Below are 26,333 nucleotides of genomic sequence, written 5' to 3' on the forward strand. Positions count from 1 at the left end.
GGCCAAAACTACCATCTTCTTACATCTGGATGACTGCAAAAATGTCCTACTCTTATCCTTGTCTCATTAAAGTCATGTCACTCCTTTGCTCAACACTTTCCAATAATTTCCCATTTCGCTCAAAGCAAAAGCCAAAATCCTTTCAATGGTCTATAATACCCTACATGATTTGGCTTCCTGTTACCTCTATGACTTCATCATGACAGTGTGGTATTAGCAAAGGGATAGACATATAAATCAACAGAACAGAATAGAATCTAGAAATAGACCCAAACAAATATGGCCAATTGATTCTGACAGAGGTGCAAAGGCAATTCAATGGAAGAAGAAAAGTCTTTTTAACAAATGATGGTGGAACAATCAGATATGTATATGCAAAAAAATGAACCTCATCTTAAACTTCATACTTTATACAAAAATTAACTCAAAGGGATCACAGATCTAAATTTAAAGCTCTAAAGCTTTGAGATAAAAATATAGGAGAAAATCTAGCTATCATCTATCATGACTTGGGGATAGAAAAGGTTTTTTTTTTTGTTTTATTTTGTTTGTTTGTTTCTTTTGAGAGAGAAAGAAAGAGAGACCAGGGGAGGGGCAGAGGGAAAGGGAGAGAAAAAATCTCAAGTAGGCTCCACACCCCACACAGAGCAGAGCCCCACACAGGGCTCAATCCCATGACTGTGAGATTATGACCTGAGCTGAAATCAAGAGTTGGATGCTCAACTGACTGAGCCACGCAGGCACCCCAGAGTATTCTTAAATCTGATAGGAAAAACATAATACATAAATGTATTATTATTATTAATAATATTAATATTACGGAGGTATAACTGACACATGACATTCCAATAATTTCAGGTATATAACACAATGATTCGATATTTGTATACACTGTGAAATGATCACCACAGTAAATACAGTTGGCATTTGTCACCATACCTAGTTACCGAACTTTTTGTGTGTGATGAGTACTTTTAAGATCTACTCTCTTGTTAGCTGTGAGCCCCGAGCAGACACAGACACAGAACCTACTCTATGTCTATCTACTCCATGACCAAGAGCACTGCTCAGCTCAGAACCCACAACTTACCACATGATCAAAGGAACTTTGTCTTCCATAGAGGTTTGGAAGCAGGCAACAACTGAATAGGAATAAACTGATATTTAAAAAAAAATCCTTTGGCTCATCTATATACCAAATAGGAATAAAGTGACATTAAAAAAAAAATAAAAAAGATCTACTCTCTCAGCAACCTTCAACTATGCAATATAGTATTATTAACTCTACTCACCATGCTATATGTTACATCCTCATGCTATATATTACATCATTACAAACCAGAAGTTTGTACCTTCTGACTCCCCTTAACTCATTCCACCCACTCCCACCTCCCATAAGTGTTTTCTGATACATTAGATTTTACCAAACGAGAAAAATTGTGCTTTGCAAAAAATTAAAGAGACTGAAAAGACAAGCCAAATACTAGGACAAAACATTTGCAAAGGTCTTATATCCAGAATATATAAAGAATTCTCAAAACTTACCTATGAAAAGAAATAACACAATTAATAAATGGAAAAAAGCCTGAAACAGAAGCTTTACCAAGGAGACTGTGGAGGGCAAATAAGCACATGAAAAGATGTTCAATATTATTAGGCATTAGGGAAATTCAAACAAGACTATGATGAGATATTACTACATACCTATAAGAATGGCTAAAATTAAAAATACTAATAATATCAAGTGCTGGAAAGGATGAAGGGAAATTAGAACTTTAACACATTGCTATCAGAAATGCAACACAGTAAAGCCACTCTGAAACACACACTCACCACCTGACCAAGAGTTCCCACCCTCTTAATTATTTGTCCTAGAGAAATGAAAACTTATATTCACACAAAAATACAAATGTTCATGACAGCTCTGCTTGTAACTACCAAAATCTGAAAACACCCAAATGTTCTTCAATAAGTGAACTGATTGAAAAAAACTATAGTATATCCATATAGTGGAATCCTATTCCACTATAAAAAGGAACACTTATTGATATATGTAACAACTTAGATGAATCTCATAGACATTATGCTGAGAGAAAGGACCGAAATTCAAGAGTTTACATGTTGTAGGATTTCCTTTACATGACATTCCTGAAAAGACAAAACCATAGTGACTGAGAACAGATGACTGGTTATCAGAAATTGAGTGGGGGACCGTATGACCACAAAGCAGTCGCCCAGCACAGCGGAGGTTTCTGGAGCGATGAAACTGTTCTGCATCTTGATTGTGGCTGCAGTTACATGAATCTATTTATGTGTCATAATTCATAGAATTGTACACCCCCCCCCGCCAAAAAACCACTCTATGAGCTTATAATTTTAAATTAATCCTACAAACAAATCCACTCGTGTAACTTATTTTTCCAAAAGGCACAAAGCACAATTATACAAAAGGGAATTGTCTGTATATTGTTAAACTTCGCTTTCAAATTCCTAATAATGTTAATAGAGATATTTATGATAGCTTAGCAAGTGTTGGAAATAACTTAAAAAGAATTTTTTTAATGTTTATTTTTGAGTGACAGACAGAGACAGGGTGTGATTGGGGGAGGTGCAGAAAGAGACAGAGACACAGAATCTAAAACAGGTTCCAAGCTCTGAACCGTCAGCACAGAGCCCAACGCGGGGCTTGAACTCACGAACTGCGAGATCATGACCTGAGTCAAAGTCGGACGCTTACCGAATGAGCCACCCAGGTGCCCCTGGAAAGAACTTTTTGACCAAAAGAAATATAGCACTCTCTGGTGGAATTAATAAACCAATAGTAGGCACTAACATCATTAAGAGCAGGGGTTCTAGAGTCAGATTGTTTAGGCCTTCTTGACTACTTGCTGGACAAGCTGTTTAGCCTCTCTTTGCCTCACAAGTAAAGGCAGGCAAAGATAGAAAACAGAGAAGGAATTAAATGAAATGATGAGGGTAAAGTGCTGATACCATGCTTGGCACGTGGTAAGCTCTCAAAATGTTAGCTATGATATTGTTATTAGTTACTAAACTAATTAAAACCCTGATAATTCTTCATTGTTTGGGGCTTTGTATCATCTCAGAGAGGTGTGAGGCCCATACCCAACAAGTGTGGGGAGCAGGGGAGAAAATGGGACAGGCCAGGGAAATAGTTTTCTGACTACATCCAAGCCCTATCTTTACAGAATGGTAAAATCATCATTCAGTTGGAAGTGTCAAGTTCATTCAACTATGTATAAACATAGCTCCCAATGATCAACATCAGAGACCATAAGAAAACCTTTGTTATTTATTGGCTATGCCAATTAAGTAATTCAATCTTGTCCCCATCACTTGGGTCATCTGTAAGCACATTCGATGTTGTACTAATAACACAGTGACCCTTTCAAGAACCAGCCTGGTATAAAAGGCTGCTTACACTGATAGTAAGAGCACCTAGACAGCTCACCTCTTTCAACCTATTGGTTTTAAAATATGTGTTGTTTCCTGTTTTAGTGTCAGGATGTCAGGCATTATTCTTGCTACTTTCAGAAGGTGTGGGGGGCTTTTCCTGACACTTCAATACAACTTTCTAATTTATTGTTTCTGTCTTGTTATGTGTGAGTAAGTCTGATTACCAAACCTTGAAACAATAAATAACAGTCTTTTATTTCTTGTAAAGCATTTTCATGAAAATATTTTATCTTCATAAAAATCATAGGGAACAGGACAGGTATTATTATAGTGTTTACATAGGAAATGAAGTTTAATCACACAACTGGTACAATAGTTAAGACGCAAACTTAGATTTCCTGATTGCTAATTCTACCCCATTACCAAAGCACCTATTTATAAAACAAGCAAATTGATATTTAAAGAGTGGCTGAAGGGCTCTCCCTAGAATAAAGTGAACATGTGCTTAGTAGCTCAGGTCAATGACATCTAATCTGGCTGTTTAGATATTTTTCACTTAGTCACAGCAAGTACCACATATTTGTAGTTATAATGAGAGACTAAGATGATGAGTATATTATATAAAATGTTATATGTTGTCCCAGTCCATTCAGGCTGCTATAACAAAATACCATAGACTGTGTGGCTTAAACAACAAACATTTATTTTGCACAGTTCTGGAGGCTGGGAAGTGCAAGAACAAGGCACAGACAGGTTCAGTGTCTAGTGAGGCCCTGCCTCCTGGTTCAGAGATGGCCATCTTCTCACGGTGTCTTCACATGGTGGAAGGGGCTAGAGAGGTCTCTTTTATGAGGGAGCTAATCCCATTCATAAGGGCTCCACCTTCATGACCTATAATTTCTAAAAATGTCATCTCCAAATACTATCACACTGGAGATTAGTTTTCAACATATGTATGTTGGGGGGGGGGGCACAAACATTCATATATATTGTCTAAAACACAGCTTACTCTCTATTTCCACAGATAGTAGAGTAGAAGGAAATAGTTTCTAAATACATTTAGTTGTTTTAACATTGAAAACAACCACTCATTATTAAATATATTTGTTCATTGGTGTTTTCCAAGCATCTGGTTCATAGAAAGCACTTCAGAGAGCTTTGTTGAGTGCATGAATGTACAATTGCAAAATTGGAAATCCAAAAACATTAAAACACTACGATGAGAAACTCCAATCTAGGTCCAATGATTCAAAATTTCAAGGATATATAACAAGGGTAAAGACACTCAATAGTATCATGTTTTTTAAAAGCAGACACATATTCTTAAGAGACACTGGATGTTAGTCTAAGAAGGTAAGGCAACCTGAAACCATGTCACATAAGGAAGTGCTAATGGATCTAGATATGTTTAGCCTGAAAAAGAGAAGACAAAACAGTTCTTTGCAAATATTTGAAGCTGTTGGGCATAGGCTGAAATTGTCAAGTGGAATAGGAAACTAAAAAAAAAAAAAAAAAAAAAAAAAATATATATATATATATATATATATATATATATATATATATATATTCTTTGTATATCCAAAGGCTAGAAATGTGGTCAGCTGGTGAAAATTACAGGGTGTCAACTGTTCATTTAATAAAAAAGGGCAGTTTAACAATTAGAACTGCCAAGCAACAGGACGGGCAGCCTTGTAAAGAAGTTGTAAGACAGGGAGAAAATAATAATTTAGCAACTCTGGGCATTTTGCACAGGACCTCTATGTTAGTATTATCACCTCCACATTGGGATTAGGGAAGCGAAGCTTAGAGAACAAAAGCAATTTTTCAACACCACATAGTTGGTAAGTGGCCCACCTCAAATTCAAACCTAGGAATGTGTAACTTCCAAACCATGTTCTTTCAGTTCATGTCAACAAACATTTTTTAATGTCTGCTTTTGGCAAGACACTGTGCTGGGTGCTGGAGATTCAAAGATAAATGACAGACAAAAGAAAGCCCCCTCCTTGTAAGGACTCACAGTTTATCTTCTCCATAGTGCTGGAAATGTCTGAATAAAGGCTACATTGACCATGTAGAGATATTGGAAAAAGAATTGTTGAACTAGGAATAGTCTTTACCAAATAATCACTAAAAGCCTTCCTGCCCTAAAAGTTTGTAGATATGGATTCTTAATGGTAGATTAGATGTATTCCTAAAATGTTGGCATCATAGGTTCCTGGAAATTAAGCCACTGGTATATCATGAAATTTGGTGTATAACAATGAGGGAAAATAGTAAGAGTTTCAAATGTAATAAAAGTCATATGGATTAAGCAGCTTTTAAAATATAAAATGGCACACTAAAAACCAAAAAAATCCCTAGGAATAAACCTAACCAAAGAGGTGAAAACTCTATACACTGAAAACTACAGAAAGCTTATGAAAGACATTGAAGAAGACACACAAAAAAATGCAAAAATATCCCATGCTCCTGGATTGGAAAAACAAGTGTTTTTAAAATGTCAATAACACCCAAAGCAATCTATGTATTCAATGCAATCCCTCTCAAAACAACACCAGCATTCTTCACAGAGCTAGAACAAACAATCCTAAAATTTGTATAGAACCAGAAAAGACCCCAAATAGCCAAAGCAATCCTGAAAAAGAAAACCAAAGCTGGAGGCATCACAATTCCAGACTATAAGATGTATCACAAAGCTGTAATCATCAAGACAGTATGGTACTGGCACAAAAACAGACATTCAGATGAATGGAACAGAACAGAGAACCCAAAAATGGACACACAAACGTATGGCCAAGTAATCTTTGATGAAGCAGGAAAGAATATCCAATGGAATAAAGACAGTCTCTTCAGCAAATGGTGCTGGGAAAACTGGATAGCAACATGCAGAAAAATGAACCTGGACCACTTTCTTCACCATACACAAAAATGAACTCAAAATGGATGAAAAACCTAAATGTAAGACAGGAAGCCATCAAAATCCTACAGGTGAAAACAGGCAAAAATCTCTTTGACCTTGGCCACAGCAACTTTTTATTCAACATGCCTCCAGAGGCAAGAGAAACAAAAGCAAAAATGAACTATTGGGACCTCATCAAGATAAAAAGATTCTACACAGCAAAGGAAACGATCATCAAAACTAAAAGGCAACCGATGGAATGGGAGAAGATATTTGCAAATGACATATCAGATAAAGGGTTAGTATCCAAAATCTATAAAGAACTTATCCAACTCAACACCCAAAAAACAAATAATCCAGTAAAGACTTGGGAGACATGAATAGACACTTCTCCAAAAAAAGACATCCAGATGGCCAACTGACACATGAAAAAATGCTCCACATCACTCAACATCACACAGTGAGATACCATCCTCACAGCAGTCAGAATGGCTAAAATTAACAATGCAAGCAACAACAGATGTTGGAGAGGATGTGGAGGAAGAGGATCTCTTTTGCACTACTGGGGGGAATGCAAACTGGTGCAGCCACTCTGGATAACAGTGTGGAGGTTCCTCAAAAAATTAAAAATAGAACTACCCTATGACCCAGCAATTGCACTACTAGGTATTTATCCAAGGGATTCAGGGGTTCTGTTTCAAAGAGGCACATATACCCCAGTGCTTATAGCAGCATTATTGACAATAGCCGAAGTATGCAAAGAGCCCAAAATGTCCACTGACAGATGAATGGATAAAGAAGATGATACACACACACACACACACACACACACACACACACACAATGGAGTATTACTCAGCAATCAAAAAGAATGAAATCTTGCCATTTGCAATGATGTGGATAGAACTAGAGGGTATTATGCTAAGCGAAATTAGAGAAAAACAAAGATCATATGACTTCATTCATGTGAGGACTTTAAGATACAAAACTGATGAACATAAGGGAAAGGAAGCAAAAATGATATAAAAACAAGGAGGGAAACAAAACATGAGACTCTTAAATACAGAGAACAAACCTGAGGGTTGCTAGAGGGGTTGTGGGTGGGGAGGATGGACTAAATGGGTAAGGGGCATTAAGGAGGACACTTGTTGGGATGAGCGCTGGGTGTTATACATAGGGGATGAAGTACTGGAATCTACTCCTGAAATCATTTTTGCACTTATGCTAACTAATTTGCATGTAAATTAAAAAATACAAAAGAAAAGGAAAAAAAAATAAAATGGCCACATCCCAAGGGGCGCCTGGGTGGCTCAGTTGGTTAGGCGACCAACTTCAGCTCAGGTCATGATCTCACAGTTTGTGAGTTCGAGCCTGGAGTCAGGCTCTGTGCTGACAGCTCAGAGCCTGGAGCCTACTTCAGATTCTGTGTCTTCCCCTCTCTCTGCCCCTCCCCTGCTCATGCTCTGTGTCTCTCAATAATAAATAAATGTTAACAAAAAAAAAATTATTTAAAAAAATGGCCACATCACAAAACTAATAATAATATTCCAGTAAGTTACAAATTTAGTTAATGTACTACAGCTTCATATATTTTGCTAGAAATTTCATTAGTGTGAGGCAAGAATGAGAGGAGGGAAACCTGTGCTCTTGGCAGTATAGTGACACGACAGACACAGTCTAGATGAGAGTGACAGTTTCTGAGTTCCAATCCTGGCTTGTCACTTACTACTCACATGCTTTGGACAAGTTATGTGACATCTCTGTGATTTATGTGCCCTGTCAGAAAATGAAATGGTATAATAGAATCTACCTCAACAGGGTGTTATAAGGATTCAGCAAGTTAATCCATGTAAAGAATTTAGAACAGTGCCTGGCATATTATCTGGCAGTCAATGTTAAGTTATTTGCATTTTAAAGTATAGGTTTAATCTCTATTAAGGTCAATAGTCCATTTTATAACTCCAGTCTTCTGCATTCTACCTGAAGGGTTCTATCTCCCATAACATCTCTTTTTCACATATACACCAATTCTGGTTAGGAATACCGGTAAAAGTGCATTGTATGCTTCGTAAAATATTGCAGTAAATTCTGACTTACCTTACTAACAACTGAGAGTATTCAGTATTATTAGAAGTTTCATCATCCTGTTTTATGATTTTATCAATGTGGATTTTACTTTAATACAAAGTTTGTTCAAATAAACCTATTTAGGCTATCGTCTACATGTTACACCTATAGGTTGGAGACAGAAAAATGAAAATCAAATTTGTTTACTAAATATCTGCTTAGGCACTATAGTAACCTGTTCTCTTTAAGCTCTCACCAAAATGATGTTGATCAAGGCAACCCAAGGGTTTTTTTACTGGCCCTGTAGGATTAACCCCTAATTTGGTTCTTTAGTTGGGGTGATATTTTTTCTTTATGCTCTCTATACTTCAAAAAATTTGTTAAAGCAGTTTACCATTAAAGACACACATACAATCAGGATGATAAAAATGGGAAGAATTATATGAAAAATCTGAGTTTTTACAGTTAAACATAGTCCTGGAGCTTCTTAACAACCAAAGCAGAAAAAAAAGCATACTGTAATTCCCACTGCCTGATTCATATCTCAACAGAAAGAATTTTCAAGGTAATAAATTCAAAGAGGTATTTAGCTGATGTTTCTTTGACCTAAGAATATAGATCAACATAATAAGGGATATTTTCAACAATGTTTTTATGGAGGATGCAGAAAATTTTTAATAACAGTTTATGTTTAATATGTACTGTATTTACTATATGATAAAATAAGCTTCTACAAATACCATGAATATAATTGTAAAACTTTTAGCAGAGCTGAGACTAGAATATTAATTTTCTAATACCTAGTTCAGAAAATGTTCTATTTTTTTTCTACTATATTATCCTGTATCTACCATATATGGAAGAGAATTTGACCATGGAATTATACATGTATACAAACATGTGTCAAGCTTCTATAATACACATGCAACATTTACAGACACACACATCTTGGCCAGTACCAACAATCCTACTGAAATAAGAGATGAGTAAATAAATGAGTAAATAGTTTACTGCCAGTAAATAAATGTGATTCCATCAATTAAATTCACATAGCATCTGTCAAGCTGATGATTTACTACATCTTGTGTTGGTTATCCTTCTGTATTTCCCATGGCCCATCAGGTTATGATTTTTTGTTTTATGATCTCTCTTCCAATCATTATGCATCATTCCATGCTCAGAGTACAAAAATAAAAAAAGAAAATTGAGCGTACAATAAAAACAAATCTGGGATTTCAATTTAACACCAGACATCAAAAGTCTATGTCAATACAAACTCCCAGTTAGAAAATAAATGTCATGGGGATATAATGTACAGCATGGTGACTATAATTAATAATACAGTATTATATATTTGCTAAGAGAACATATCTTAACAAATTTTTTCATCACATGAAAAAAAAATTTTTTTAACTATGTAAGGTGATGGACATTAACTAGACCTATTGTGGTGATCATTTCACAATATAAACATCAAATCATTACCCTGTATCAATCATTGTATAAATATCAATCATTATGCTGTATACCTGAAACTAACATGTTGTATGTCAATTATATCTCAATAAAAAAGCTTATATCAATATACCAAAAAATAGAATTTATTCCTTTTCTTCTTTTACAAATGTACTCAGCTCTAAATGCTAATACTTTTACTAGGTACTTGAAAACATGAGGCCTGGATGAAAACCTGCAGGCCTCCAAATATAGTAATACCAGTAGCTTCCAGCCCATCAGACAGAACACCAACAAATATCTTGTTGGCACACTTAGAAGAACAGGAAATTGACAACTGGGTTTTTTTTTCTTTTCATTAACTAATAAACCTGAATGAATACACTCATAGGCTAGATTGCCTTATGTATATTTTAGATTAAAAAATACATAAATTTGGATATAGCAAGTTATTCTCTTGCTGCAAATCAACTATTGTATAGAAATAGAGGATTATAACCCAGTGATTCATTCAGCAATTCCCCAAATTGTGAGCCGTATGATTATGATACTCCTTTCCCTAATTTGGGGCCAGCCAAAAAGTTTAAATTAGTGGTTCTTAATGCATGGTCTCCAGGGCAGCAGCCACAGCATCACCTGCTGTGAAACTGTAAGAAGTGCAAATTAATTGCGTTCCACCAAGACCTCCAGAATCAGAACTCCTGAGGGTGGGGCTAGGGGTCATGTTTTGATGTGTTTTCTAGGTGACTCTGATACTCACTAAAATTTGAAAACTGATCTGAATGAATGGCTCCTCAAATTTTTTTTCTTTGCTCCCTCAATTCATTCATAACTTATACCTTCACTCTTCAGTACCGACTCCCACTGGTGATCGTAAATCTACTCCCTGGAAACTCCACTCAAGCGCAGCTTGTAGTGAGGATGCTTGGTCAATCACCACTGCAATGCCTCCACAGAGAAACACCTGTGGATTTTCTGCCCTTCCCCAACCCTCACTGCTTGTTCCTCAGCTCTAGCTGGTGTGCACAGTGAGGGTGTGTGGCTTTCAGAGGATCCATCTAATTAGCAATTGAGACCGCTTGACTCACTGGCCATGGGAATTCTCCACAAACCAACTGCCTGTGTGTGCCCATGGTCCCGTGTTGCCTGTGTCACACTGCATCTGCCAACTTGCCACGTGAACCTGCTGCTCCACGTAAGCCCCTGGTGGATGTTCAGGGACTCACTTGATCCAGGATGGTAGCCTGTAGCACTACATGATCTTGGGTCCACTTCTGTAGTGGACACCTGTCTCACAGGGAAGCCTGGGGCTGAAAGGGTGAATGGCAATTCCTTAGGAGGAGCAGGGTCTGCTACCATAAAGGGTAAGCAAGTGATGGCCCAAACCCAACACTGATAGATGCATCATATAAAGAACTAGAGAGGAGCTTTGTTTTTAACCTTCACTTGCATTGGAGGAAAAGGAGGCAGGGTATCTTGAAAACTGTCTCACGTTCTTCTCAGTACCCAGCACTAATTTCCACTTGGTCGACCCTTTCTTGGTCTCTAGAAATCATATTACTATTCTTGGGCATGTCCAAAGAGAATGAGCTAGGTAAAGCAGAAACCTTACTGTAATATGCATTTAGTTCACTGTAACATGGACATGTGGAAATGCAAATTGTTTATTAAATGCCAACAAATTTAGGACAATTTACATCTCTATTTACAAAACTCTATTTGTAATGTCACTAATTTCAGGAGAAAAACATCAGTGTATTATTTCTCTTGTATTTTACAATATTTAACAATTCTTTCATTCTACCCTTTTACATTACTAAAACTGAAAAGCCCACTTGGTTCATCATTCTCTTCTGCACTGGTATAAGAATTCGAGGACATCTGTACCTCCTCTATAGCATTCACATCCAAAAATGGAGTGAATGACTTAATATGAAGTTTCCAAAAATGCTCTTAAAAGGGTGTGGTAGATTAAGCTGTTCCCAATATCCCCCCTCCACTAAAGAATGACTCTGCCACTCTGAAAATGATCTGGCACGTGATGCTGCCATGGAAAAGCTGAAGAGAGTGAGTCCAGAAGGCCCAGCAACTGAGGAAGGCTCCCAGACCTAATTCATACCAGCTGTAATCTGCTGCCTTCTCTACAGCCAAAAAAATAGTTTATGGCTCTGCATTATCAGACTCTACGACCCCACAGATACTCCCCTGGGTTCTCACTCCCCAGTGAGAACAGTCCTGAGCCAACACGACTGTCATTTTGAATTAGTGCTGACACAGAGCATCACAGCCAGCTTTTTCTCCACCTTGTATTAAAACAGGTAAAGGGGAGAGGAAGTGCTAAGGTCACAATATTTTTTAAAAACCTTTGCAGAAAAGCAAGGCCAATTCCCAACTACTCGATAAATGGACTTCCAATTCTCAACAAACAAGAAGACAAAAAAGCTCATCTCAGAACAGGCTGTCATTTCACTAAACAAGAAAAATCACTAGCATCAGTATTATGTGCTTTGTGTGTTTTATTCCTCTCTCCTAGAAAGAATTTTATCTTATTTCTCTCTCCCACAAATCTCTCACAGGGAGTTGGCTGTTTACCTCCTTCAGATCCTGCACGACGGCAGTGAGCCTCTCATTTTCTGCCTGAACGTTAGTGACCACAGCCCGGCTCTGTTTCAGTTCGTTCTGCATCTCCAAGATCTTCCCCAGATAGTAAGCTTCCTTTGATGCAGACTCTTGCAGAAGTGTTTCCTCCCGGGTCTCTCCATCCTCAGCAACCTTCCGGTGGATGGAGAAGGACTGCCCAAATGCCTGCAGAGTATGTGAAAAGAAAAAGAGTGCCCGATGAAATGCACCACAGCACTATTTAAACAAACTCTGGGAAATGTTTGGTTTTTAGTATTTTTAGAAAAGCTACTCTACAAGACTTCTGGGAGCAAAACAATACATTTTATGCAACAGTCTAACTGCTCTCACTGATACTTGAAATAATTCACTCAATTAGTAAGGGGAAAGAAAATTTTTAAATGTCTTGCTAAAAATATATATAATGACTTAAAGAAAACCTGAAAAACACTGCTTGTTTTATGTTACAATTTTCTTAAACCAAGCCTATTAAGGAGCAGACAGTTCAGTGCTAACGAGGCCAACAAAATTCACATTCTCACACTCATTCTAGAAAACAATGCCAAAATTATTTTTCAAGGAAGAAAATAATAGTTTCATTAGCTTTCGAATACATTAGTGGTAAGAATATACCAATTAGGAACAGCACCCTGAAGAGAGGAAATCCCCAAACAGCATTCAAATTGCACACTACTAAACACACACACACACACACACACACACACACACAAGAACTGTAATCACTGTGTAAGAAGATATGTATCTACATATACAGAATAAAAAAGAAATACAGAATAAACCAGAAACTAATGATACTGGTAAGCCACAGAGGGCGAGTGAGAGCAGCAGGAAGGAAAAGTGATATAAGGGATGAGGGATACTCACTTTCCTGGGCACACCTTTTCATATAGCCCTGATTCTCGCAACTCTAGTTGTTGTGTTATGTTTCACACACCTTCTAAATAGTAACTAAAACCAGTGACCCCATGTGGAACACAAAAAGTAACCAATGTTCCTAGCTGTACTACAAATGAACAACTTAACCATACTGAGAGGAGTGGAGAGCTAATTTTGGAAATCAGTGTATTTGCTGTATACTGTAAAGCTAAATACAAAAAGAACTGTACCCAACTACTATAGTCAAGCTAGTAAATTCTCACAGGGATTATGGGATCACAATTCTAAAAACTTCTTTATACGTACACTAGGGTTGAGCAAATAAATAACTGTATTATCGATAATGGAAGCCAGGTTTCTCACTGTTGGAGAAAGTTACAAATAAGGAAAGGGAGACTTCTGGAAGAAAACTGGTGGCACTGTGTTGTAATTAGAAGCATCAGGGTGAACCTACAGTCTTTAATAGGTAGATAAATATTCACAGATGAACAGATGGAGACAGACATTTATGCATGTGCATACACATGCACATATTTCCTAACTCTGCCCTCTGAGAGGCGCAGTAGCAAGGACATCTCAGTAGCCAAGAACATACCTGCACCCAAATTTTGTTTCTACATATCAATCTCCAATTAAAAGAATTAGGGCTCGGGGGGCGCCTGGGTGGCTCAGTCAGTTAAGTGTCCTACTTCGGCTCAGGTCATGATCTCATGGTCCATGAGTTCAAACCCTACATCAGGCTCTGTGCTGACAGCTCAGAGCCTGGAGCCTGCTTCAGATTCTGTGTCTCCCTCTCTCTCTGCCCCTCCCCTGCTCACTCTCTCAAAAATAAATAAACGTTTAAAATTTTTTTAAAAAAAGAAAAGATTTAGGGCTCGGGGCACTTGGGTGGCTCAAGTGAGCATCCAACTTCGGCTCAGGTCATGATATCACAGTTTACGAGTTTGAGCCCCGCATCAGGCTCTGTGCTGACAGCTCAGAGCCTACTCTGGATCCTCTGTACCTCCCTCTCTCTGCCCCTCCCCTGCTCACGCTCTCTCAAAAATGAATAAACATTAAAATAAATAAGTAAATAAAAGAACTAGGGCTCTTTGGAGAAATAACCCATTCTTGAACTAGAGCAAAATGAATTTCATACATCTTGTGGTGCCAAAGAGTAAGTAACAAAATGCTTTCAAAAAAATGATAGGGATCTGTCAAAGGACACAAGAGCTTACCAGAAGGGGCTCCCAATGGCCAAATCTGGGATAATTTGGTCAATAAAATAAATAATTACAGTAATGAATTATAATTCATAGAATAATACAGTCATGAGTCCAAATTGATAAAATAACTGAATAAATGAGGGAAGAAGGAATTGCTCTTCCTTATGGTAGAACTCTAATTTTTAGGTGTAGTAGGAATGGTGGAGATAAAATATATCATCATTTGGCAAACACCAAGTAATCATTGTTGCAGGCAAAAATGATCAATGGAATATAAAATTCATAGGCCAAAAATATGATGAGAAACAGGATATTTGCATAGTCTTAAAGTATCTTCTCCCATGATACTTATAAATTCCAGTTGGAAAAATGGGAAACTTGCAGTGGAGAATCCTGATCACCTTATGTGACCAAAAGTTAGATCAGCAGCAATGAAACATACTGACATCATGTACTCTCTAATATAACACAATAAGAGGGGACGGCATCTCTTCTGTGGTATTCTTGCCAAAAACATATAAGCCAATTCTTATCATAAGAATGCATCAAACAAACCATAACTGGAGGACATTCCACAAAAGTATTGGCCAGGACTCTTGAAAAGTATTAAGTTCCATAAAAATAAGTAAAGACACCTCTAGACTAGGTGAGACTAAGAAAACATGACAATAAAATGCTATGTGGGAGTTTGGATTGGATCCTAGACCCAAAAAAAGACATTAGTAGGGCAACTGGCAAAAATGAAATAAATTCTTTATATCGGTTTATAATATTGTATCAAGGCAAATTTCTGGTTTCCATAATTTTTCTATGGTTTTGTACGATGTTAACATTTGGGGAATTCAGTGTAGTATTTTTGGAGTTTTTTCTATGTCTAGAGTTATTTCAAACTGAAAAGTTACATAAATAGGTATAGTTTCTACCCTAAAGAATTTGGTAGATCTGATAAAATAGTGGCATAAAGAATTATGAAGAATAAATGTACTTGAGGGGTCCCTGGGTAGCTCAATCAGTTATGCATCCAACTTCAGCTCAGGTCATGATCTTGCATTTTGTGAGTTTGAGCCCCGCGTTGTACTTTGTGCGTACAGCTCAGAGACTGGAACCCACCTTGGATTTTGTGTCTCCCTCTCTCTCTGCTCCTCCCCCTCTTGTGTGCCCTTTCTCTCTCTCAAAAATAAATAAACATTAAAAAAATTTTTAAAAAAAGAATACATGTACTTCAACACCAACGGAATACTATATTTAATTAGAAGTACTTTGGGTATTTACCCAAAGAACACAAAAACACTAATTCAAAAAAATATATTCACCCTTATATTTATTGCATTATTATTTACAATAGCCAAGATACAAAAGCAACCCAAGTATCCATCAATAGATGAATGGATAAGAAAGATGTGGTATACACACACACACGCACACACATATATACACACACTGGAATATTACTCAGTCATAAAAAAGAATGAGATTTTGCCATTTGTGACAACATGGATGGACTTAGAAGACATTATGTTACGTGAAATGAGTCAGATAGAGAAAGACAAATACCATATGATTTCCTTATATGTGGCATCTCAAAAACAAAACAAAACAAACAAAAAGCAGAAACAGACCCATAAATACGGAGAACATACTGATGGTTGCCAGAGGGAGGGGAGTGGGGGTATGGACAAAATGGGCGAAGGGGAGTGGGAGACAAAGTCTTCCAGTTATGGAATGAGTAAGTCACAGGGATGAAAGGTACAGCATGGGGAATACAGTCAATGGTACTGTAATAGCATTATACGGTGACAGATGGTAGCTACACTTGTGATAACCACAGCATAATATATAAAGTTACTGACTATGTTGTACACCTGAAACTAACGTAACACTGTATGTCAACTATGCTTTAATTAAAAAAAAATAGTACTGAGGCTTTATTATGTATGTAATGCAATTTTGTTCTGAAATTTAAAATGTCGTAAGATTATGCTGCTGGACTTCATACAGGCTGGAGTTAATCTGGAAAATTGTTTGACATCATTACAAACCTGAAGGCAGAAAAGGTGTGTGTTGATCCATTACAAGGGAAATCGTTAAAACTTAGGAGGAGACAGTATGATTTCATTATTTCAAAGACTCTTCTTCAAATTATACTCATAGAACAGAAATTTTAAAAAATAATAACCTGCAAAACTATGTCTCAGTAAACTATCTTCTTTAGAATTTCTACATAGATCAAAATCAAAAGATGGTTCCTAAGCATCAACTGAGAAGGAAACATTCCAGTATGGACAGATGGATGTTCATCTGCACAGAGTGGAACATTCATTTTGGTGTTTGGCTTGTTAAGTCTCCAAACAGAAATAAACTCTTATTTGAGTAGCCAAATTTCTAGATGTAGTAATAAACATATAGACTCATGAGCAGATGAAAAATTATCTTCAGAGGTGATGTTTACTTTGCTTTTCCATCAGTAGTGGTCAAATTCTGTGAGGGAAATTCTGAATTCATTACCCATTAGAAAGCCTTTGGAGGGGAGAGGTCTGACAGCACACTTCCCCATAGTGACCTGGTGAAGTCTTCACCTACCTTCCCCCTAGCAAAGGAACCCTGACTACACAGTTAGGTATTAGTAAAATTTATAATTAGCATTAACTGTGTCAAGCACCTCAGCTACCTTCTTTTTTATAACCTATTTTTCCACTTCTTCATAATAGAAAACTGCCAGAGGACATATTCTTTACTCTTCCTGAGTAAAATCAATAGACTTATTAGGCACTCAAAAATGGGGGTCATATTATTCTCAGTACGTAAGCAATGCTCTCTTGGTAGCTGAAACAAACCCTAAAGTCTTAACAGCAAGTGACTGTGCCTCTCCACCCCTGACATAAAGTTTTAAAAATTATACTCTGGGTCCAACACCAAAGGGGATAAAATTTTTCAGATATATACATAGAACAGATTTCAAAAAAGAATCAAGAACTGAAATTGCAAATATAAACATTTTGATGACTCTTTACATTTACTGCAGCTCAGAACCTTAACTGAACATATGGGCTTCCAAAGTTAGTCATTATTTTAATGAAGAACTTGGCCCTTCATTGGACCTGATTTAAAAACCAGTGAAAGTATGCAAGGTTATCCAAGGACATTAACCATGGTGTTTCTCAACTGAAATAGAAAAATAATAGCAGTGCTGCATAGGCTACAGAAGCCCCATGATCTACATTTGCAAATGCACTGAGTGCTAACACTACTCAGAAAATACCTGCAATTTAGAAAGGAAGAAAAAAGGAGAAAACACTCCTACTTTACCTAATTCCTAACTGTCAGTAACTAGAATGGGATGGGATACCAGCTGACATCTATCATTTGGTTAATTGTCAAAGTGCATTCATCAGACCTGTCTGGCTCTGCCAGGTAGCTTCCTCCTCCATCACTACTCCAAGTATATCCCGACAAAGCTGGACCCAAGAGAAGACAATCTTCTCAAGGCCATTGAAGCTGTATCCTTGGCAGAAATCACAAAACTAGCTTCGATGTCTATGTATATAGGTAAACCCAGGGTAGTCATGCCTCTAGTTATCTTTCAGACAGCAAATACTTTTATGTACTGCAATCATTTCATGGGTAATTTTCATTTGAAATTAATTCAGGTAAATTGATATTTCTATACAATTTTGGAATGTATTAGGATTTAATTGTAGAATATTATCTTCATATATTCCATTACAATGGAATCACAGTTGCTTTCAATTACATACCAATGGAAGTCCAGTTAGCTACAAAATAGTTTTTTCCTTTCTCATCCTACTCACATGACTTCTTAACCTAAAGAGAACTGATATTTTTTACCTTCATGTTCAGGACAATACACTAGCTGTTAAGTGGAGTATTCATACTTATTATCCTTCTTAATATGAATGATAAAAGAAATAAAAGTTTGGCTAGTGTATTTAATAATGTTACATTATCTTGAAAATATGTGTCCTTGGTTACAGAATTTTCATTCTTTCATCTTAAAAATTGTGGCAAAACAATATACTAAATCATCCAAGGACATCAGACAAAATCTTTTTTATTTCAAATATTAAAATCTATTCATTCATTTCATTGATCTAAGTGCTCAACAAGTACTTACAGAGAACTGTAATAGGCACTGCTTTAAGCACTGAAGATCTGCAATGTTCTAGAAAAAAGATCTCTGCTAGTGGGAGCATACATTCCAGTGGAACATAAATAAATCAGTAAGTATGTGGCATAATGTTGGAAAAGTTCTAGAAAGAAAATGAAAGCAAGCATAAAAGCACAGAATAGCACTGCCTAATAGAACTTTCTGCGAAGATGTATCTATGTTGTCCACTAACCACTAATCACATGTGACTGATGGGCTCTGAAATTGTGGCCAGAGTGACCAAAGAATTGAATTTTTTCATTTTATGTAATTTCATTAATTTTAATTGTCACATTTGGCTAGTGGCTCCCATGTTGGACAGAACAGGGATAGAGAGTAAGGCAGGTGCCCACCCATTTAAACAGCACCATCAGGGAAGGGGGTGACCTTTGAGCAGAACCTGAACAAAGGAGGGAGAGTGAGCCAGAATCTGCCCTTTCCCCTCAGCAGCAAGCCTAAATTTCGGTGTTACTAAACAAGAATTACTGCAGTGCCATGGCACCTCTTTAAAGGACTATCAATGGCAGTCCTTCAAAATCTCTACTACATGTAGCACTTTAAGATCTTGGTGCATCAGGAAATATTGAGCCATGATTTAATATGTAGGAAAAAACGGTTGGCAACTAACCTATCATTGTAACCCATCCTCTCCAATGAACAACTTTACCTTCTTTAACATATAGGGGCACCTGGGTGGCTCAGTCAGTTAAGCATCCGACTTCAGCTCAGGTCATGGTCTCATGGTTTGTGAGTTTGAGCCCCACATCGGGCTCTGTGCTCACACCTCGGAGCCTGGAGCCTGCTTTGGATTCTGTGTCTCCCTCTCTCTCTGCCCCTCCACTGCTCACACTCTGTCTCTCTCTCCCTCAAAATAAATAAACATTAAAAAAAAAAAAGATGTAAACATATAATAAAAACTATCTGGCCAATTATACTTCTCTGTTGCCTCAGCTGGCCAGGAAATTCAGCATTAAGTGCTCTAGAGCAATTAACTAAAATATCTTAAGTTTCTGGCATAACTCTCTCCTGTTTTCTCTATACTGTTTTGAGTTTTTGTTGTATTTACCCCCATGGTATGGGCTTCTTTTATTTTGATCTACTTCAAATACTTTTGGAGTAGAAAGGATAGGAGTTATAATCCCATCAAATGGTTTAAATAATGTTGAATTACCATTTCTTTGAAATTTAAGCCTTAAAGAAAGCCCATGTTAAAGATTATAGTCTGAGAGTTTAAGAGAACTGAGAGTTCTACTAAGGATTCACTCATTCCGTGGGAAATAATGGGTCCAAAAGATTTCATAAAGTGTGTGCATAACACACACAGGAATAAATGAGCTACACTTGTTAGAAGTGACTGAGAAACATTTCCCAAACGACTTATTCCAGCAGGAAAGTATCTTAGAGGGTATGATACAATAACAAGGGACGAGATCACTGGAGGTGAGACAACCCAAAAGTACCCAGCTGGGAAAAATCGGTTTCCATGACTCATGGCTCAAAAGTTACTAGGAGTCCTAGGGTATCCTTGACAGTGAGAATCAAGCCTGATCCTTGAAAGGGCACATGTACTCATAAGAGGCAGAAGAGGTCAAGGGCATGGGCTCCTGAGCTAGAGCAACTCTGCCACTTCCTAACTGTAGAGCACTGGACAAGTTACTTAATATCTTAAACCTCAGTTTTCTTATCTCATAGGGTTATTGTTAGGCTTAAAAGAGAAAATCTATGTATCGCTTAGAACAGTTCTTGGTACAAATACAGTAAATGCTCAAAAATTACTGGCTATTATCAGGAGGAAGAAAACGAGCTTTGGAATCAAACACATTTGGGTTTAAATTTTTTTTTTTTTCAACGTTTTTTATTTATTTTTGGGACAGAGAGAGACAGAGCATGAACGGGGGAGGGGCAGAGAGAGAGGGAGACACAGAATCGGAAACAGGCTCCAGGCTCCGAGCCATCGGCCCAGAGCCTGACGCGGGGCTCGAACTCACGGACCGCGAGATCGTGACCTGGCTGAAGTCGGACGCTTAACCGACTGCGCCACCCAGGCGCCCCAAACACATTTGGGTTTAAATAAGCCTCTTCTGAAATGTCTGGCAAGGTTTTGAATTTCTATGTCTCAGTCCTCACATGTACATAAACGAGAATAATACCATCTACCTTAAAAGTAAAAACAGACTGGCCCTCAAAGGTAAGGGTATCAGAGAAGAGGTATAAAACCCATACAAAATACCTTGCACACAGTAAAGGCTTACTAAACACCGTCTGCCCCTGCCTCTCACCTCCCCTTTGGAAATCTCAGGTCTGGTGCGAGGTTCTCTGAGAACTTGTGCATGACTCAGGGGGCTGTTCTTCTCTCCGTGGATCACAGCTCCCTGTGCATTTCTGAAACCCTAAACCTCTTACCGGAATGGGAGTTCTGATGTACGCTTTTTCTTATTAAGCCATTCAAAATGTAAAAACAAACAAACAAGCAAAAAAAAACAGAAATGTCTCAAGGCCTAGGCTCTAAAGTTTACTTTAGCAAAGAATTCAGCTTTATCTTCCTTCAGTGAGAACTTGCAACTCTTCCTTAACTTTCCCTATCTTTTCTGACTTTTAACCTAACTCCTATCTCATTGTAAATTCCATCCATCTTGGAAAAACAAGATATCTATGATAACTTGAGTTATTGCCTCTGATATTTCCAAGTGTAATACCTAACAGCCTATCATTCACATATATATTTACTTAAAGCCTAGATTTTTTTTTGTATTCTTGATGGTTTATAATTGGCACCTTCTGTCTTGGTAAACAAACCCCCTTTTATTTTTTTTTAAGTTTATTTATTTTGGGGGCAGGGCACGGTCAGGGCAGAGAGAGGAGAGACAGGATCCCAAGCAGGCTGTGCACTGTCAGCACACAGCCTGAGGCGGGGCTCAAACCCATGAACCATGAGATTATGACCTGAGCCGAAATCAAGAGTCAGACGCTTAACCAACTGAGCCACCCAGGTGCCCCAGAACTATTCAGGCAGCCTTTTAAAACTATTCAGACTTTTCTTTTCTTTTTTTTTTTTTTTTAACATTTATTCATTTTTGAGAGATAGAGCGTGAGTGGGAGAGGGGCAGAGAGAGAGGGAGGCACAGAATCCAAAACAGGCTCCAGGCTCTGAGCTGTCAGCACAGAGCCCGACATGGCACTCCAACTGACAAAGTGTGAGATCATAACCTGAGCCGAAGTCGGACGCTCAACCGACTGAGCCACTCAGGAGCCCCAGTTCAGAGATTTTTCTAAATGTTGTTGTTATATATTGAACATACACAAAGAAAATTTATAACAAAATATAAGCACAAAAAATAACATCAAAATTAATTTCTGTAGTTTAAAAAAAAGACCATGATTTGTTAGTCTCAAAAGTTTCTATTTGCCCTATCTCCCTCATTGCACCCCAACGCCCCCCAAGTAAACACTATTCTGTATTTACCATTTCCTTTTTTGTAGTTTACCATATATGTATGTATTTGTAAATAATATATTGTTCAATATTGCTTGTTTTTGAAGTCCTACAATGGAATCATTCCATATGCATTCTTTTGTAATTTGTTTTTTTAACTCGTTTACATTCCTACAATATAATTTTGATTGGTATAGCTGTAATTCATCTTTTTTCATTGCTATATTCTACTGAATAACAAATATATAAATATATACCTCATTAAAATTTTTTTTGAATGTTTATTTTTGAAGGAGAGAGAGACAGAGCATGAGCAGGGGAGGAGCAGAGAGAAATGGAGACATAGAATCCAAAGTAGGCTCCAGGTTCTGAGCTGTCAGCACAGAGACCCATGCGGGGCTTGAACTCATGAACCGCGAGATCATGACCAGAGCTGAAGTCAGACATTTAACCGACTGAGCCACCTAGGCGCCCAATTACCTCATTTTAATAATCTATTCTCCTGACAATGGATAATTGGATTGCTTCTAGTTTTTTGATATAAACAATGTAGCTCTGGATATTCTTCTGCCTATCTCCTAGGCTAATACTTCTCAAAATACATGTGGTAAGGAACAGTTTTATTTCCAATCTTTGGTGGACTAATGCTTTTGCAAAATGCAATAAAAATAAATTACTATAAGCATACACCGACCATATGACCTAACTGTTCCACTCCTAGGTATTTATTTACCCAAAATAAATGAAAGCATGTGTCCACATAAAGATTTGTACATAAATATTTATAGCAACTTTTTTTAAAAATTTTTTTCAATATTTATTTTTGAGAGAGACAGAGACAGAATGCAAGTGGGTTAGGGGCAGAGCGAGAGGGAGACAAAGAATCTGAAGCAGGCTCCAGGCTCCAAGCTGTCAGCACAGAGCCCAATGCAGGGCTCGAACTCATGAGTTGTGAAATCATGACCTGAGGTGAAGTTGGATGCTCAACCAACAGAGCCACCCAGGCACCCCTATAGCAACTTTGTTTGTAATATACAAAATGAGAAACAACTCAAATGTCCACCGATAGGTGAACGAATAAACAAATATGGTAGAGCCATACAATGGAACATTACTTGGCAATGAAAAGGAATGAACGTTGATACATGCAACGTATGCAAAATAATCATGCTGAGTACAAGAACCCAGACAAAACAAGAGTGTATACTGTCAGAGTCCATTTACATGACATTCTAGAGAATGTAAAAGAATCAGTAGTGACAGAAAGCAGATGAATGGTTGCTCTGAGATGGGGTAGGGGGTGTTGAGGAAGGGGTGTGGAGGGGCAAAAGGGAGAGATTATCAAGGGGCATGAAAATATTTTAAGGACTGATAGATATGTTCATTATTTTGGTTGTGGTAATGGTTTAATAAATGCATGCATATGTCAAAATTGAACAAACTGTTCACTTTAAATATGTGCAGTTTGTTGCAAGTCAATTATACCTTAATAAAGCTGGACAAACATAAATTGCTAAAAATGTGAGAAGAAAAATACAAAATATAGGCCTCAATTCTTTTTAAGACTATTTTTTTAAGAGCACTTTTAGGTACACATCAAAATTGAGAGGAAGGTTATGGAGATTTCCCATTATTCCTTGTCCCTACACATGCATAGCCTTCCCCACCAGAGAGGCACATTTGGTGCCAACACCTAGGATGCACTCTTGGTGTTGTACTTTGTACAGATTTAGAAAAATGTATAATGACATGTAACCACCTTCATCATACCAAACAGTTTCACCGCCCTAAAAATTCTGTGTCCTGCCTACTCATCCCCACTAGCTCCTGGCAACCACTGATCTTTCCACTATCTCCATTGTGGTTTTGTCAATGTCATATAGTTGGAATCATACGTATGTATTTAGCATTCTCAGATTGGCTTCTTTCATTTAGCAATATGTATATAAGTTTCCTCCATGTCTTTTCATGGCTTGATAGCTCGTTTCTTTTTAGCACTGAATAGGATTCCATTGTTTAGAGGGACTACCTTTTATTTATTCATTCATCTACTGATGGACATCTTTGTTGCTTTCAAGTTTTGGCAACTATCGGGACACCTGGGTGGCTCAGTCGGTTAAGCGTCCGACTTCATCAGGTCATGATCTCACAGTTTGTGGGTTCAAGCCCCATGTCGGGCTCTGTGCTGACAGCTCAGAGCCTGCAGCCTGTTTCAGATTCTGTCTCTGGCTCTCTCTGCCCCTCCCCTGTTTGTGCTGTCTCTCTGTCTCTAAAATAAACAAACATTAAAAAAAATTTTTTTTAAGTTTTGGCAACTATGAACAAAGCTGCTGTAAACATCCATGTACAGGCTTTTTTTGGATATGTTTTCATATCCATATTCCTTTGGATAGATGTCAAGGACCGTGATCACTAGATCATATGGCAAGAGTATGTTTAGTTTTATAGGAAACCCACAAATTGTCTTCCAAAGTGGCTGCATCATTTTTCATTTGCACCAGCAATGCATGGGGGTTCACAGGGCTCCACATCCTAACCAGCATTCACTTAACCATTTTTTTTATTAATAAATGTAAGAGACATAAAATTGTATTTCAATAAACTTAACCAGAACAAACATAACATAGGAGTAAAAGAGGATTACAAAAGGATTATAAAAACTGTACCTCACTGAAAGTATGATTAATATAAACTATATTTATCTTGGTACAGACCTGCAGGAAATAATTTGCAAACAGTGCTAGTCCCCAGATATACTTTGAATAGCATTATCCTAAATCATAAGTGCAAAAGTTTCTCTATAATGGTACAGCCCTAGTGGCCTATTAGAATCACCTGTCAAGTTCTTGAAAACAGACACACAGACTCCATCTCCAAATATTCTGAGTTAACTGATTTGGGATAGAGATTCCTAAGCATTCATCGTTTAAGGCACACCTGGTGTCTCAATAATGTTTTCATGGCACCCCAGGACAAAAGAACTACTGAACAACTCTTTCCTAAATAAGTATTTATGTCCTAACAATGTAGTAGGTGTTTGAAAAACTAACGTATGTACAGCACGTGAGCCAAGGCTCCTGGAGCCAGTGTGGTACACCAGGGGTTGGAAAAAACGTGCTAGGCAAAGAACTTGCAAGATCAGGACTGAAATACATTAATGTGGGTTATTTAGCCACAATGGAGATCATGGAGTCTGGCAAGATGGCTTCTCCCAAGAGCACGCTGAAAGATGCACAGATGATGGCACAAATCCTGAAGATATGGGCATTACAGAATATAAGCCAAGAGTTATAAATCAGATGGAGTTTGCCTTCCGATATGTGACCACAATTCTAGATGAAGCAAAAATTTATTGAAGGCATGCTAAGAAAGCTCCTATTAATGCAAATGATGTGTGATTGGCAACCCAATGTAATGCTGATCAGTCTTTTACCTCCCCTCCCCCAAGAGATTTTTCTATTAGATGTTGCAAGGCAAAGAAATCAAACTCCTTTGCCAGTAACCAAGCCATATTCAGGTCCCAGGTTGCCACCTGAGAGATACTGGTTCACTGCTCCAAACTATAGACTTCAGTCTTTATTAAAAAAAAAAAGGCATCTACTTCTGTGAGAAGAATAACAGTTCCACAGTTAAGTATTGGTTCAGTTACTAGCAGACCACGATGTAGTAGACTAGTAGACCCACACTTGCCATGCCAAACCCACAAACCCACACTGTGTCAACTAAATTCGGGACTCCAATGTTCCTCACAGAGCACAGGTTTACAGTCCTGTGCTGCCCACTGCACAGTCCCGAGCTGATAAAGCATCAATTTCTGCAACATCCACAGTTCAGAACATTCTGGTTAATCCATCATTAATTGGGTCCAAAAACATCCTTATTACCACTAAAATGGTGTCATCACAAAGTACTGCTAATGAATCATCAAATGCGCTGAAAAGAAAATGAGATGATGATGATGATGATGATGATGATGATGATGACAACGACAATGACGACTACGATAATTTGTAATCTGGCCTTGATGCTTTAACACTTATACTTGGTCTTGAATCCACTGTACTGAGATTAAACACGTATGTTCGGTGTCTTCGAGTTGTGTTGTAAAAAACGTAAATGGTATTTAATGAGTAAATACAGTTATCCTTTCTGATCGAGATGTTGCATTTTCTTTAAAAG

General features: G+C 37.6%; 1 protein-coding gene and 1 pseudogene across 5 annotated transcripts in view; one reads left to right on the top strand and one right to left on the bottom strand.

The window, feature by feature from the left end:
- The window catches only part of BICD1 (BICD cargo adaptor 1), a 256,993-nt gene that overhangs the window by 126,423 nt on the left and 104,237 nt on the right, over positions 1–26,333 (bottom strand). For all 5 annotated transcript variants that reach the window (XM_086713687.1, XM_086713688.1, XM_086713691.1 and 2 more), the window contains exon 2: positions 12,428–12,640. In XM_086713687.1, the coding sequence (XP_086569813.1) occupies positions 12,428–12,640 (213 nt within the window). The remainder of the gene's footprint in view (positions 1–12,427; positions 12,641–26,333) is intronic.
- Positions 25,311–26,168, top strand: LOC112867414 (transcription initiation factor TFIID subunit 9-like; annotated as a pseudogene).

This window comes from Puma concolor, chromosome B4 (genome assembly GCF_028749965.1).
Source record: "Puma concolor isolate L17-30 chromosome B4, mPumCon1.1.hap2, whole genome shotgun sequence".
Taxonomy (NCBI): domain Eukaryota; kingdom Metazoa; phylum Chordata; class Mammalia; order Carnivora; family Felidae; genus Puma; species Puma concolor.